A 14,869-nucleotide genomic window follows, 5' to 3' on the forward strand; every position below is an offset into this window, starting at 1 on the left:
ATTCATAAAGTCTTTGGGGGATTTCTGTTTGGAAACTTCTAGAAAAAACCCGCATGAATTTTCTTTCAAGAATCAAGGTGTTGCTAACTTTTTACAGTTGCACATAAAGAGCCTCGTGCGGCCGTGCGTAGTGAGAACCATCATTTGAGCATGAGAATATCAACCGTTGGATTCGCAGAAAGGAATGAATCCGTGTTATCTTAAAAATTGGATAAAAAGTATACGCAAGGTCATTTGGGCCAATGAACTAGGGGCCACGGCCTGTTACCACCCAGACCCGAAATCAGTGTGGGGAGTGCGTTGTACGCACTCATCGTAGTTTAGAGGTTAGAACGTGGAAATAAGGAAGAAAACATATATTTACAGAGTAACGGATGGTGGCCGTTGTCGTGGTGTTTTGGAACGTCATTTTATTCTCTTTTCTTGCTTTTCTCCACTTGTGACCTTGGGTAGTCTCTGGTCTGTCTCTTGCTTTCTCTCTCACGCACACTCTTTTCTTCTCAGAAATACACAGACCTCGATCTTCGTCTCTGAACTGTATGGGTTTATAATATATGATCCGTTTGTTTTTTGAGAAGAAAATGAAATGGAAATGGCGGCGTTTCGTCATGCCAGGTTTCTGATATTGATTTTGGGTATCGTCTTCTTGCCGGTGGTGTTTTCTGGATTTCCGAAGAACCTGAAGCTCGAAAAAGCCTTTCTGGTGGACCAGAGAGTTGAGCTGATTGAGCTTAGAACTCGTGACAGGGTAAGGCACCGCCAAATCTTGCAGGGTGGGATCGTCGATTTTTCCCGTTGAGGGCGCCTACAATCCTTACACAATTTCTTTTTTTGTCCGTGGTTGATTTTAAGATATGAATTTAATTGAGGATGGCGTTTGACTTCCGCGTCTTGTTTCTTGAATTCGTTTTATTTCGTTCCTTAATTTTCTCTTATTGGCTTCCGGTCTGGTTATTTTGTAATTTACATAGATGGGTTTTTTTCATATTCTTTGCTTCTTTACTGTTTTCCTTTTTTTGTTTAATGGGTTCTTGATTGTTCTTGATGTTCTGAGTTTTTTTAGTTTGTAAATTGACAGCTATGTGGGTCTACTATTCTTTTTCTTTTGATGCTTTTAATGTAGTTCAAAGATGAGTTTGATGTTGATTCTTCTTCTCTATTTGTTTATTTTCTTCGGCTTTTGATCTCTTTAAAACTCTACAGGGTGGGGATGTATGGGTGTCCAACAGCGCAAGGGCTTCTCTTTTTCTCTGTTCCTAATATTTTATTGTAAGGGTTTTGACACATTTGTTTTTCTTTGAACGAGACTCTATTTTACGAGAGTGAAATCGGGGACAACTCCAAAAAAATTCTATGTTTAGATTGACACCGGAAGTGACGTCTTGTGTGTCACCTGCAATGCCTGCAGTGGTTGCCCCAAATATAGCGGTAAAAAGAAAGAAAGCTTGACATTCAGGCCTCTATATTTGGGGCAATCACTGCAGGTGACCCACAAGACATCACTTCCGGTGTCAATTTGAACATAGAATTCTTTTGGAGGAGTCCCCGATTTCACTCTCGTAAAATAGAGTCTCGTTCAAAGAAAAACAAATGTGTCAAAACCATTACAATAAAATATTAGGAACAAAGAAAAAGAGAAGCACTTGCACTGTTGGACACCTATAAATCCCAAAACATGCTATATCATCTCTTCCTGTCTTAACATCAGTTTGTCTTAAAGCATTCGCACATCTTTTATTCTACATGAGGTATCATAGATGGCAATCATTGTGTGCTAAACATTCAATGTTAGACAAGTATGTGCATAAGAAAAATCAAATTTAGTTCATTTTAATTCTGGTTCTTCATTGGGTTTGATTCCCTTTTGTCTCAAAAATTTCAGGCATCATTATAATTTGTATCTGCAGAGCATTGTTGTCAATGGGCAAATTCTGCCCATTGATCCAGCAGTTTTTGTTACTTAAAGCAATAGAGGAACCATAATTGATTCTGGAACAACTTTGGCATACCTTGAAGCAGAAGCATATGATCCACTTGAAAATGTTGTAAGTTACAGGAACACATTTTTTTAACAATTTAATTGATGCGAAACACTTTGTAACAGGCTATGGAAAGGATTATAATAAACCCACAGCTTTTATTTTTAAAAGATTGAAGTTAATCAACTGACTACTTCATTTTCATTGTTGGGGAAGGAAATAACCATGACCTCTGAAGTTCATTTCATCCAATTTTCTTTAATGTTGTTTCACTATCTGCTTGTTCATTTCTTTCTAACGGAAATCAATGTGATCAAATCATCAGCAGGTACCATTGTAATACAACTTCCTACCTTAATGGATGCTAGACTTTAAAAAGGTTCATCGTCAGATCCTTAATTTAATATTTGAAATGCATATGTCCTTTGCATTCAGTGTTGATGGGGATATTCCCTACAGTCAGCTTAAACTTTGCTGGTAGTGCATCCATGATCTTAAGTCCCATGGAGTACCTCATAAAACAGGGTGGTGTTGTAAGTTTTTTAACTTGTGATTTTTATGAAATATACATATAATGTACTTGTAGAAATGGTTTTATTCTTTATTCTTTTTCATTTTTTTTGGGTAGTAGAGTGAATGAAGTATTGCTATTATGCCACCAAAAGGTTTCATCCAAATTTTTAACTTTTCTCCCAGGATGGGGCAGAATTGTGGTGCATTGGCTTCCAAAGAATTCAGGACCAAGGGATGACCATTTTAGGAGGTTTTGAATCCTGACTTAAATGTTTCTCCATTGTATGCTCTATTCCAAAAGGCAGTGAATGAGTATTGGTTAGATGCTAGCTTTTGCATTTATGTCATGTGTGCATATCCTTGTGGTTTCTAGCATACATTATAAAATATAAACATATGTTTATATTTAGATGTATTAATGTAAATATATTATGTATGTATTTGTATACATGCCTAGACATGTATGTATCTGTATCTTTTTCATAAAATTCATTGTAAAAAGGTTTTATAGATAATTATGATGTATACATGAAAGCATTATTTTGCTTAAAGTAATCACCCATTAAATTATTATTCTTGATGGCATGTAAAACTAAGAAATTAAACATATTTAACAAAATAAGGAAATTCTTATATATGTTAACAGTTGACACTGCTCTCATTTTTTGAAGTTAAAATAGAAATTTTATTAAATAGAAAAAATTAAGTTAGATGCAATAGGTGACAAGATGGCACCTAGCTTACAAAACAGAGCAGAGTGAACTAAGGCACAGTCCAAACTAAGATTGATACAATTTACATCAACTGAATCTCAAGCATGCTCTAGAAATTTCCCCCCATATCTGATCTTCTCACTTGATCAAAATCTAGTAACACCCGTACCCAATCTGCAATTAGCTTCCCCACCAGAGCCACCAGAACTTGTGTGTTCTTGAATTTGTCTTCAAGATCCCCTTGTTCCTTTTGTTCCATAATATCCAACACAACAAAGGGGATGCAGCTCCATACTATCCTTGCTTTCCTACTTCCCCCAAATCTTGGCTAGACGGAGAAAATTTCTGCTGTTGAACTTGGCTGAATAGCTCTTTTCCCGAATAAAGATGTGTAATAACTCCGCATGATTCTTGAAGTCTTGTAGGTGGTAAATAAATGTAAAACAGATTTTTCATCCGAACTACACATGCCACAAATGTTTGCCATATAAAATCCTCTACTCTTCAAATGATCAGTTGTTAGGATGCTGTCCATGGAAACCCTCCTATTACTTTACCCAAGGCCCCATACGTTCCAGCTCAGTACTCTCATCCTTCCTTCCCACTTCCACTCCTTAGAGCAACTCTTTCTGAATTCTCACATATCCTCTTCTAGCAATTCCTTTTTGCCCCCTTCCTCATCCCACTCTTTGTTCAACCCACTCAGTTCCTTTGTCTTACCCTTCTCCTCCCTCTTGTCCTTTTCAAATTGTGCGAAGGCACTTCTTGCAACTTCTTCTCCCCCCTAGAAAAAATATCCTAGGGACTTACTATCGATACTTCCCTCTTAGTGAGTTTGTCAATCTCTACTACACCTTTTTGAGCACTCTCCAACCCACCCGGCTTCTCACCCCTTCTCCCCTGCTCCTTCCTCTCCTTTCTTATATCTTCATGCTCCTCTTCCTTATCTTTTCCCCCCTACTCTCTTTCTTCAATACCTAGGCTGCCTCCCTCCAATCTTCTCTTTCTGTTGTACACTTTCCTTGATTCTTCTACCCTCCTCCCTTCTATAGAAAACTTTCTTTTTCTTCCTCGACTCCTTCTTCTCCTTTTCCTTACCCCATCTTCTTCTCCTCCTCCCTCAATTGATTCCCACCGACGTGGAGACTAAAGGAATTGAGATTTCAGAAATTCGTACCTCTTCCTCTATTTGGGTCTCCTGGAACGAAGTCGAGCCTTCCCAACTCTCAAGATTCCTCTATCTAGTTGTTGCCGCACTAGACTCACCTTTTGGGCCCACCTTTCTTCAGACCAGTAGCCGTTCAGTCACCGGCTTTGGACGCTGGCCTTGGTTCTGTGTAGTCACTTCCTGGTTTTGTATCTCATGATTAGAGACCGTGATAACATGGTTTTCTACGAGCGGTGGCTTTCCAGATATGCCAGTATCTTCTTCAACCGCATGCACTCCAGTTCTGACGCCTTCAGTTGTGCTTGTAGTGTGTCTTTAGAAACTAATTGTTTTCTTCTCTCCTTCGAAACGAGCAACCACCCAAACCCACTCGTCTTCCTGCACTCCTGAGTTCTTGCTCTTCAGTCTATTTCAGCTTAGTCTTTTAATTGTCCGTTTTTGGATCAAGCCCTTTCTCCTCCTTATTTCCAAACTATCTATATGGTGGCTCGATTTGTTTCTATCCGGTTCGACATCCTTAAAGTGGGCCCCATTTGAATTCGAGCCTCCCCCCACTTCGCCCACCTCTTGACTAAGTCCTCTTTTTCTTATATCGTAAGGGCCCATAGACATTGCTCTCATAGACTATATTCTATGATATTGTAAGGACCAATTATTGTGATTTGCGTAATTGCCATCTCAAACTTCCTTAGATAGACGATAGTTGGGATTTCCCTATAAATAATGTAGAGAGTACACATATCTAAAAAGGCCATTATCCAATGGTGGCCCCTACTACTATCTAGGGTATTGGGAGAGGTAGATTGGATAGTCCTAACTCTTTAACCATTGGTATTCTCTTTTGCACAAAGTGGCTGCTCTCACTCTCACAATATGAGGGTGCACATATTTTTCATCCAGAAATAGTATTCGGAGAACTTTTAAGCAGTTTATTTCTATCCAATCCATGCCTGACACTTCATTGTGAAAAGTTGTTTATTAAATATGGTTGTTGCATAACTTGTGCCCACTTTCTGAATGTTTTGACAACTAAGCCTCTATGCTGTGGATAAATAGTGGAGATACCTTGAAATGGTTTTTACATTGCAAATGCACTTATGAAATTCTTCTTTATTATATCTCTCTATTGGATATGGTGTCATGCCTTGATTTATTTCAATGTATTTAGGAGTTTTTGTACACACTAAACAGATTACATTTGAAAATGAGTTTACTAATGACATTTCATGTACCCAAAAAAGTAGAGAATTACCAACAAAATCACAAATCATAAATACAAAATTAGGAAAAACAAAAACTCAATTATACTTCACATTTACATAACCTCCAAGACTTAAAATCCAATAGATCAAGGGCGGGTGACACAAGAAGAGCTAGGGTTAGACCAAAAAGGGCATGGGCACAAGTATTAAGAAATGATTTAGGCACTAAATAATTTAATAGTGGATATGGCTTTATATTGAATGGATTGATGAAACAAGATTCATGTAGCCAACCTCAAATAGTTAGAATAAGACATGAATGATAATGATGATGGCATATTAGGGATGATTGTTTTTGACCTGACTCGGCCTGCCTGGCTTGCAAATTTCTGGGCCCAAGCAGCCACATTTCTCCTTGGCGTGGCCTAGCTTGAACCCACATTAAGTCTGCAAAAAATGCAGATCGGTGATGTTTTGCTATACTAGGATAAACTTGATATTAGTTGTAAACTCATGATGGCTTTCAGCCTTCAGCCATTAATTGTGACCTCAAAATGGACTTTCAGTCAAATTTTTATCTCGATATAACTGATGTGATTGCAGATCTATAGTTAGAATTGTCTTGAGAAGTCCTACAACTTGTTTGTGATGTTTGGGCACACATTAAACTTTAATATCTTAGTATTTTTTATTATTTTATGAATATATAATTATTTTATTAGTACATTGTTGTTATTATTTTATTAGTTTTTAATAATTAATTCCTAGTATGTATAATGAATTTATGAATATTTTATTAAAAATTATTATTTTATTATCATTTTATTATTAATATGCTATTATTTTTGTTTATTATTTTAACATTAATTTATCATTATTTAATAAATAACATGTTACTATTTTATTATTACTTTAATTATAACATATCAACATTTTATTTGTACCTAATTGTTATTTTATCATTATTATTTAATAAATTAGTATCTTTGCTTTTTTATTATTAACTTATTAATACTTTACTATATTATTATTAGTTAATTTAATTATTAATATACTCTTATACTTTATTATTATTATTACCTTATTATTAGTTTTATAATATTTTATTATTTAATTATTAATATTTTATTATTATTTTAATTATATTGCATTAATATTTTATTATTATATTTAATAATTAATATCTTCATGTTATTATTAAATTATTAATATTTTGTTCTAGTACTATTATTGTATCATTATTTTGTTAATAATGTATTAATATTTTATTATGATTATTATTATCATATTATTAATTTAATAATATTTTATTAAAACTAAAATATTGAAGTCTAATGTGTGCCCAAACATCACAAATAAGTTGTAGGATTTCTCAAGACAATTCTAACTACAGATATGCAATCACATCAGTTATATCGAGATAAAAATTTGACTGAAAGTCGATTTTGAGGTCACAATTAATGGTTGAAGGCTGAAAGTCCATCATGAGGTTACAACTAAAATCAAGTTTATCCTAGTATAGCAAAACATCATCGATCTGCATTTTTTGCAGGCTTAATGTGGGTTTCGGCTAGGCCACGCCTAGGAGAAATGTGGTTGCTTGGGCCCAGAAATTTGCAATGCAGGCTGGCCGAGTCAGGTCAAACAATTATCCCTAATATGCCATCATCATTATCATTCATGCCTTATTCTAACTATTTGAGGTTGGTTACATGAATCTTGTTTCGTCAATCCATTCAATATAAAGCCATATCCACTATTAAATTATTAGTGCCTAAATCATTTCTTAGTACTTGTACCCATGCCCTTTTTGGTTTAACCCTAGCTCTTCTTGTGTCACCCATCCTTGATCTATTGGATTTTAGGTCTTGGAGGCTGTGTAAATGTGAAGTATAATTGAGTTTTTGTTTTTCCTAATTTTGTATTTCACGATTTGTCATTTTGTTGGTAATTCTCCACTTTTTTGGCTACATGAAATGTCATTAGTAAATTCATTTTCAAATGTAATCTGTTTAGTGTGTACACAAACTCCTAAATACATTGAAATAAATCAGGGCATGACACCATATCCAATGGAGAGATATAATAAAGAAGAATTTCATAAGTGCATTTGCAATGTAATAAACATTTCAAGGTATCTTCACTATTTATCCACAGCATAGAAGCTTACTTGTCAAAACATTCAGAAAGTGGGCACAAGTTATGCAACAACCATATTTAATAAACAACTTTTCACAATGAAGTGTCAGGCATGGGTTGGATAGAAGTAAATTGCTTAAAAGTTCTCCGAATACTATTTCTGGATGAAAAATATGTGCACCCTCATATTGTGAGAGTGAGAGCAGCCACTTTGTGCAAAAGAAAATGCCAAAGGATAAGAGTTAGGACTATCCAATGTACCTCTTCCAAAACCCTAGATAGTAGTAGGGGCCACCATTGGATAATGGTCTTTTTAGATATGTGCACTCTCTACATTATTTACAGGGAAATCCCAACTATCGTTTGTCATAGGTAGTTTGAGATGCAATTATGCAAATCACAATAGCTGGTCCTTACAATATCATAGAATATAGTCCGTTAGAGCAGTGTGATCTGTTAACATATATAAGAACTTCCTTATTTTATATCGAGATAAAAGATAATCTACAACAACTAATCAAGTTATATCAAGATAAAAATTTGAAAGTCCATTGTGAGGTTTAGCTACTTCTCCAACAATCTTTTTTCTCATCAGTAATTGTTTTATCATTAAACTTCATTTTTTTAATCAACAATGGATTTCCTACATTGTTTTAGATTCTCTAAAACCTTTTTACTTTAAGACATTGGAAATGCTTTCATTTTTATGAAATGTTAAATTGTTGCATAGCAGTTCTGCTGTCTGAAAGAAAATCATGATATTGGCAACCCCATTTTGAATGACGTTGATGCAATGCCAATACAAGTAATCTTGCGTGTATATTTTGCCTCAATGGGTATATGAGTTATTAAAGTTGTAAGTTGTTAAGCCTGACTAAAGAGAAGAAAACTAACATTTTTATTTCTTGGCAGACCCTGTTCTAAGAGATTTTCTTTTTTTTTTTTAATGATCTAGCAAATCAATCCATTGGATGGACTAATTATGATTGTAGGTTAAACAGACAATGCAAGTCCTTCAAGTTTTCTGTGAATAATGTTGATTAAGTTTTACATTTCAATTTTCAGGTTCATTGTCTGTAAATATCTCCACAATTTCTGGTAAGGATGAAGTTATCAACACAGGACAACTAAGTGTGAGCAGTTCATGACAGATTGTTCCATGCAGATTGATATCAAGCAGTACAATGGCTATGGTGTTTCAATTGCAGGTGCATCTTTGTATGGAGGTTCATCTCTGACCCGAGTACCCCTTGTCTTCAGAGGCGACTGTACGCAGGATTTGAGTAATGTTGGCCACAGGATTGTTGCGTGCAAATGCACGTGTAGCTATAACAGTAAATTTTTAGGAGATCACAACATTGATCTCCAGTATGTCCTGTGGTGAACGAAGGATCAACAAAGTTGTTTAGCAACTTCAACATCATATATGGAACCTCCATGGCTTGTCCTCGTGTGGTGGGAGTGGCAGCACTTCTGTAAGCAGTCCATCCTGAATGGAGCCCAGTGGCCATTCAATCTGCCATGATGACCACAGAAGATTCACTTGATACCACTCTCAAACCCATCACAGAATTCTTAAACTATTAGCAACCCATGAGTCCTCTAGCCACGGGAGTGGGTCACCTCAATCCTAAAGGCGCTTGACCCTGGACTTGTATATGATGCAAATACAGAGGACTACGAGATGCATCTCTACGTTCTGAATTACACTGAGAAGGAATCAAGAAGATAACAAGGTCATCCTCTGACTAGTTAGCCTGTGAAGCGCAAAAGTTTGGTGATGCCTCTTCAACCTTCAATCCAAGAGCTCTTCCTTATGATCTTAGTGTAATTGTATCTAGTGATCTATGGGGACGTGCTACCCCCTGTCTTGTGTAGCCCCTTCCAATATTATCAAAAATAAAAAAAAGTTTGTGTTCCACTGGAGTTCGCAAACAAGGTTCAAAGTATTGATACACCTGTGTATCGTTTAACTAAACCCTGCACTTTTTATATTTTATTTAGTTGTTGATTTACTTACAGGAAAAAAATTGGTCCTGGTACAATTACTTTAAGATGGATGATTAGGACATAGGCCGTACCTCCTTGTTTTGGTGAAAATTTCTAATAATGAATGATGTGGCTTTAGCAACCACTATGAAAAGGTTATTGTACCTGTAACTATGGGTGCAAATATTCAATTTGAGTAGGCTTGGGTTGAGATTTTTTTTCAAAATTCGAATGGGCCTGGCCTGAAGGCCCAAAGCCATGGTTTTCGAGCCACCATGGTTTTCTATCTGTTGTTGATGGATCTTTGCATTATGCATGTCCCATATTAGTCTGAAAATGATGAAAATTTTGGCAATATACCTCTGTTTGTGGTTTGGTGGTAAGTTTTTTTAAGTTTGCTGTTATCCAATCAGTGACTAACTGACTCAGCTGTTTGTTATTTACTCCCACGGGGTTAATTCCAATTTGGGCTGTAAGTCAGATGGCCCTCATAGAGAAACACTGAAAGAAGAGATGCTGCCATGATTCTATAGCAGCATTACATAAAGTGCAGAGTTTTTCTGTTTCCTGTAAAAAAAGGAGTTTGTCTCTGGTTTTCACTCCCCCCCACAATGTGGTCCTGAGGAGTTTGTCTCTGTTTTCTGGATGAGATTCCAGTTCTCATGTGGTCCTGAGGAGGATGGTAGCTGATCTATAAAGAATTTGTACCCTGTTTTGACACTGTTTGTTGCTTTTCTTGAACACTTCCAATAGAAGTTTGTCTGGGTCTGTGCATGGAATTCTGTTCAGTTGTATGATGTGGTTTATTGTTTCTTCCTCAAATAGCTGCTGTAGTAGGGGAAGGTTTCAATGCCCTTCTTGGTTCCTTGGCTCACTGACCCTTTCTATATGTAGTCGGTCGGCCTTGGAGGTTAGATTTGAGTGTTGGGGTGCCTTTACTATGGATGGAATCCAAGGGTCAAGTGGGTAAATGGATTTTTCCATCTTTCAGTTGCTAAAATGGATTCCCTTTCAGCTGGTCCAATAAAAATACTACTTGCTTCCACCACCAAAAGTGTCTTGGGTTTTTTGTTAGCTTGAAGATAGACTTGAATTTGATATACTTTTGTTTGATGATTTTGGCCCAGAGTTCTGATTTGGCTGTGAAGAGTCTGTATATCTGTTTTGAGAAGAGAGCCTTGTTGAATTCCTCAGTTTTCTTGAAGCCTAGACCTCCTTGATTTTGGTTTTACAAATATGGAACCATGGGATTGTGTGTAAACTTTGTTTGTGTTGTTTCCATCCCATCAGAACCTCTTCTGGATTCTTTCTATTTCTTTAATTGTTTTTTTCTGTAATAATGAGTGGGACATTAAGTAGGTGGGTAAGGCTTCTAACACTGTTTTCACTGGTGTAGTTCTCCCTGCTTGTGACAACAATTTTGCCTTCCAAGTAGCCAGCCAGTCTAGTGTTCATTTTATACACAATTTCCCAATGGTCATTCTTTTGTTTACCTTGGAAACATAACTTGCCTCCCAGATATTTTTCTTGAATCTTCGTGTGTTTCATTCTGAGAAATCTGGGGACATTTTTTTCCTTTCTTCTATGTATTCCTCTACTGAACTGAGCCCCTGCTTTTGTCAAGTTAATTTTTTCTCCCAACCAGCTTTCAAACGTTGCCAGTATTTCTTTGACCTTCCTTAACTGATCAGGTTCAGCCTTACAGATTATACCAGTCATCTGCAAGTAGCAGATGTGATATTGATGGACCATTTCTACATAATCTTATACCGTGCAGTTCCTTATTGTCTTCAGCTTTCTGGAAGAGGCTAGACAGTGCTTGCATCCCTATAATGAATAGGTATGGTGAAAGTGGATCACCTTGTCTTATTCCATTCATAACCTGAAAAAAATCTTTTAGAGTTCCATTTATTTTAATCGACAACTTGGTGCTTGAATACAGAAATTCAGCATTTTGCACCAACTTTCTGGGAATCCCATTTTCTCCTTCATTTTCACTAAAAAAAATCCCTTCGGGTTCTATTATATGCCTTTAACATGTCTATCTTCAGCATGGTCCATCCTCTGCACTGTTTCTTCATTTTGTTTGCTATCTCTTGTGCTATGATGATACTATCAACACCTTGCCTGCCCTTAATGACTGCAGCCTGTTTTGGAGCTATTAGTTTTTCTAGTTTTTGCTGCATCCTTAACACATATTTTACAAAGTTACAAACTTGGACTAAAGACCAGCACCAAGAAGCATACAGGTTTAACTCCGCAGAGAACGTCACGTCTTCACCATGAGAAACCTTATCACCTTCTTTCTTCAGCTATCGTGCAATGCTACCCTTTCATAAGACAATTACTTAGTAATGACAATACAGGATCCTTTTTCAGTTTCAATGTCCACATCATAACAAAATTGAACCTGTGCATACCTCTGCACTGTAGGAGAGAGAGAAGGCATTCCAATCTCTTGAACCTGTGCATACCTCTGCATTGTAGGAGAGAGAGAAGGCATTCCAATCTCTTGGATATAATAGATATACAGATGCTCCAGAAAATATAAACAATGGATATAGAGATGAGGTCTGCTGTGTGCACCAATCAGCAATAGACAGCTATTTCATCTGGACTCCTGTGTGGAGGGCTTAAAGCCTCCAGAGCTCCACTTTCTTTCTTCACCAGGAGAAACCGTATCACCTTCTTTCTTCAGCTATCATGCAATGTTACCCTATCATAATACATTTATTATTTAGTAATGACAATACAGGATCCTTTGTCAGTTTCAATGTCAACATCATAACAAAATTGAACCCATGCATACCTCTGACATTGTAGAAGAGAAAGAGAAGGCATTCAAATCTCTTGGTGTGGAGGAAGCTCTGCAACCACATTCCATACAAAAATTAGTATTATGGGTTATAAACTCGGTGCACTCTGGGAAAAACAACTAAACACTAAAAATCAACATCACAAGGAAAGGAAAACATGCATTTTTGGCAAACCAGAATTTAATAGATATAGAGATGAGATCTGCTGTTGAGTGCACCAATCAGCAATAGACAACTGTTTCATCTGGACTCCTGTACGGAGGGCTTAAAGCCTCCAGAGCTCCACTTGACCTGTGCACAGGCCAAAACCATAACCCATGGGATGGACAGCTAGCCATCAGTAATTAGTGTGCACAGAAACATATCCAAACAATCTTGAGATATCCTAAGTCGTAAGCAGAAGGTTGGAATATTTATATCTAGCAGACAAATAGCCATCAATTGTTTCTTCTGGTTCTGCACTTTCAGATGGATCCCTAGGAGTTGAATCAGATTGCTGGGCTTTCTATTCTTCCTGTTTCAATAGGAAAAGAGGGAAGATCATCTGGGGATGCACGAGGAGAGCAGTATTATGGACTATGTAGGAAGAGAGAAAGGACAGACTCTTGAATGGCAAGGCTCCGTCTAGAAGTGCAAACAATTGAGAGCTATTCTCTTTTGATGGCATCATAATAATTGGATGGTATTAGGTGGCTGGTAATCAGGTCCTACAGTCCAAGGAAATGCAAGGGCATAATAAACTACAGTGCTACACAGTTTGAGGCTGGCAATGTCTCTCAACTATCGAATTTTGGTAGTGGAAGGAGATTCAAAAGTGGTGGTGAGCTGGCTTGAAAATGACGGTCTGGTCCCATGGTAGTACAGAAACATTATGAGGGTGATAAAATCAGATTATCAGAGTGATGAATAGGTATAAAGTTATCAATCCACAGATAAGCCAATTATTTGGCAGATGAAATTGCAAAACAAGGGATCAACAGGGGACATCTCTTTTGGGGGCTGCTGTGAAACATGTAATGTAAAAGGAGCCGGAGCCATGTAGTTAAAACTTGAAAGGAAGTTAGGGTGACTTGGCAGAAGCCAACCTAAGGAGGGGTTTACCTGGCATCATTGTATATATAATTCATTCTTTATTCCTTTCAATAAACCATCTCTTACAAATCAAAGGGAAAAAAAGGGTTAAAGAAGAAATCTCTCTAGGATGTTTTCACTTAATACTGAACTTTCAAAGCCAAGAAGGGTTAAATAATTCAAATCACGTTAACTATAGATAATGTGCACCATGGAAGGATAGCCCACCTGAACCTGCTGGAAAACATAACACTACACGAGTAGTTTTTAATCACATCTGCAAGGATAATCTTGTTAAAAACCATTAATTCATCACGTTAACTATAGACAAGGGTAGCTTTTCGGTTTTAATAGCAATTAAAATTACATACTTCATATAATAACTAAAATAAGACAACTTTTTTTAACAAATATAAAAAAAAGAGCAGCTGTATACGAAAGGGGAACACCGTATGAGATACAATTCGTATATCCATTTCTTAGGACAAAATTGCCCCTTTATTAAGTTTAACAAAATCTACCCATGCTCTCTCTCTTGCGAATGTTTTCTTCTCTCTCCCTCTCTCGAGTTTCCATTTCTTCTCTATTCTCTAATCACTCAAATCTCCCAGCATCTCTCCTTCTCTTGAGTCTCCAATCTTTTTCTCCTTCTCTATAATCACTTGAGTCTCCCTGCGTCGTTCTCAGTTCGTTGGAATGAAGCTCTACGTCTCTCTGCGTCTTCTAGTTCTTACTCACTTGTTCGAGTGAAGGTCTGCACATTTTGGTTCTCCCTTTTATCAGTTTCTTTCTTTGCCTCTTTTCGCTACTTTTCTAGGTTTCTTTGCCTTGCTTTCAACTGCTGGGGTTTTTCCATTTCAATGTATTCAGTAATAATGGTTAAGATAATCGTGACCAAGTCTACGAATTGTCTCCATTCCAGACTCAAGAAGTTGTTTGTTCCTTTCTTTTTTTCCCATCTCTAGGGAGATTGAAAACTCTACGAAATATAATGATATTTCACTGCCTTATTCTTTTATTCGAATCTCCATTATTTAGTTTCAAATGGGTTTACTTTTGAAATTACTATACATATAATACTACGTAAATATATATATACACAATCGATGAGATCATTCTATTCCCTTTTCTTAATTAGGTTTTATGTCAACTGGGTTTTCTTTAGATTAAACTCTCTCCTTTCCTTCTCCTTTCTAACTTGAAAGTTACACAGTGATTCTTATAAGACTAAAACAAGATGGCAAATATTTAGGAAAAAGAAAAAAAGAGATTCACAAGA

General features: G+C 36.6%; 1 protein-coding gene and 1 long non-coding RNA gene across 22 annotated transcripts; one reads left to right on the forward strand and one right to left on the reverse strand.

The window, feature by feature from the left end:
- The first annotated feature begins 273 nt into the window (after positions 1 to 273).
- Positions 274 to 9,635, forward strand: LOC104600657 (uncharacterized). Of its 21 annotated transcripts, none has more exons than XR_016079484.1 (6): positions 298 to 748; positions 1,883 to 2,045; positions 2,305 to 2,512; positions 2,676 to 2,810; positions 8,780 to 8,812; positions 8,880 to 9,635. XR_016079484.1 is itself a non-coding variant. In XM_088893189.1 (6 exons), the coding sequence occupies exons 3-6, from the start codon at positions 2,420 to 2,422 to the stop codon at positions 9,096 to 9,098; spliced, it is 369 nt and encodes a 122-aa protein (XP_088749315.1). In that variant the 5' UTR covers positions 312 to 748; positions 1,908 to 2,045; positions 2,305 to 2,419; the 3' UTR covers positions 9,099 to 9,635. The 21 variants fall into 21 exon arrangements, 5 of the variants coding, with proteins under 5 accessions (XP_088749315.1, XP_088749314.1, XP_088749313.1 ...); XR_016079488.1 differs by having other exon boundaries at positions 8,923 to 9,635; XR_016079483.1 differs by having other exon boundaries at positions 308 to 748; positions 2,676 to 2,742.
- Positions 9,636 to 9,788: 153 nt separating this feature from the next.
- On the reverse strand, positions 9,789 to 14,693 carry LOC148789573 (uncharacterized). Its single transcript, XR_016079495.1, has 3 exons — positions 12,513 to 14,693; positions 12,124 to 12,419; positions 9,789 to 12,033 (listed from the first exon to the last, which is right to left on the reverse strand). It is a non-coding gene; the product is annotated as an uncharacterized LOC148789573 (long non-coding RNA).
- Between the last annotated feature and the right edge of the window lie 176 nt (positions 14,694 to 14,869).

This window comes from Nelumbo nucifera, chromosome 8 (assembly GCF_055504915.1).
Source record: "Nelumbo nucifera cultivar China Antique chromosome 8, China Antique-T2T, whole genome shotgun sequence".
NCBI lineage: Eukaryota > Viridiplantae > Streptophyta > Magnoliopsida > Proteales > Nelumbonaceae > Nelumbo > Nelumbo nucifera.

Excerpts from the sequence above, each read along its gene's own strand:
- LOC104600657 (XM_088893189.1), top strand. The coding sequence starts at position 2,420 with ATGGGGATATTCCCTACAGTCAGCTTAAACTTTGCTGGTAGTGCATCC. Across the intron at positions 2,743-8,779 it reads AGGGATGACCATTTTAGGAG|GTTCATTGTCTGTAAATATC; the intron begins GTTTTGAATCCT and ends TTCAATTTTCAG. Across the intron at positions 8,813-8,922 it reads AAATATCTCCACAATTTCTG|GTGCATCTTTGTATGGAGGT; the intron begins GTAAGGATGAAG and ends TTTCAATTGCAG.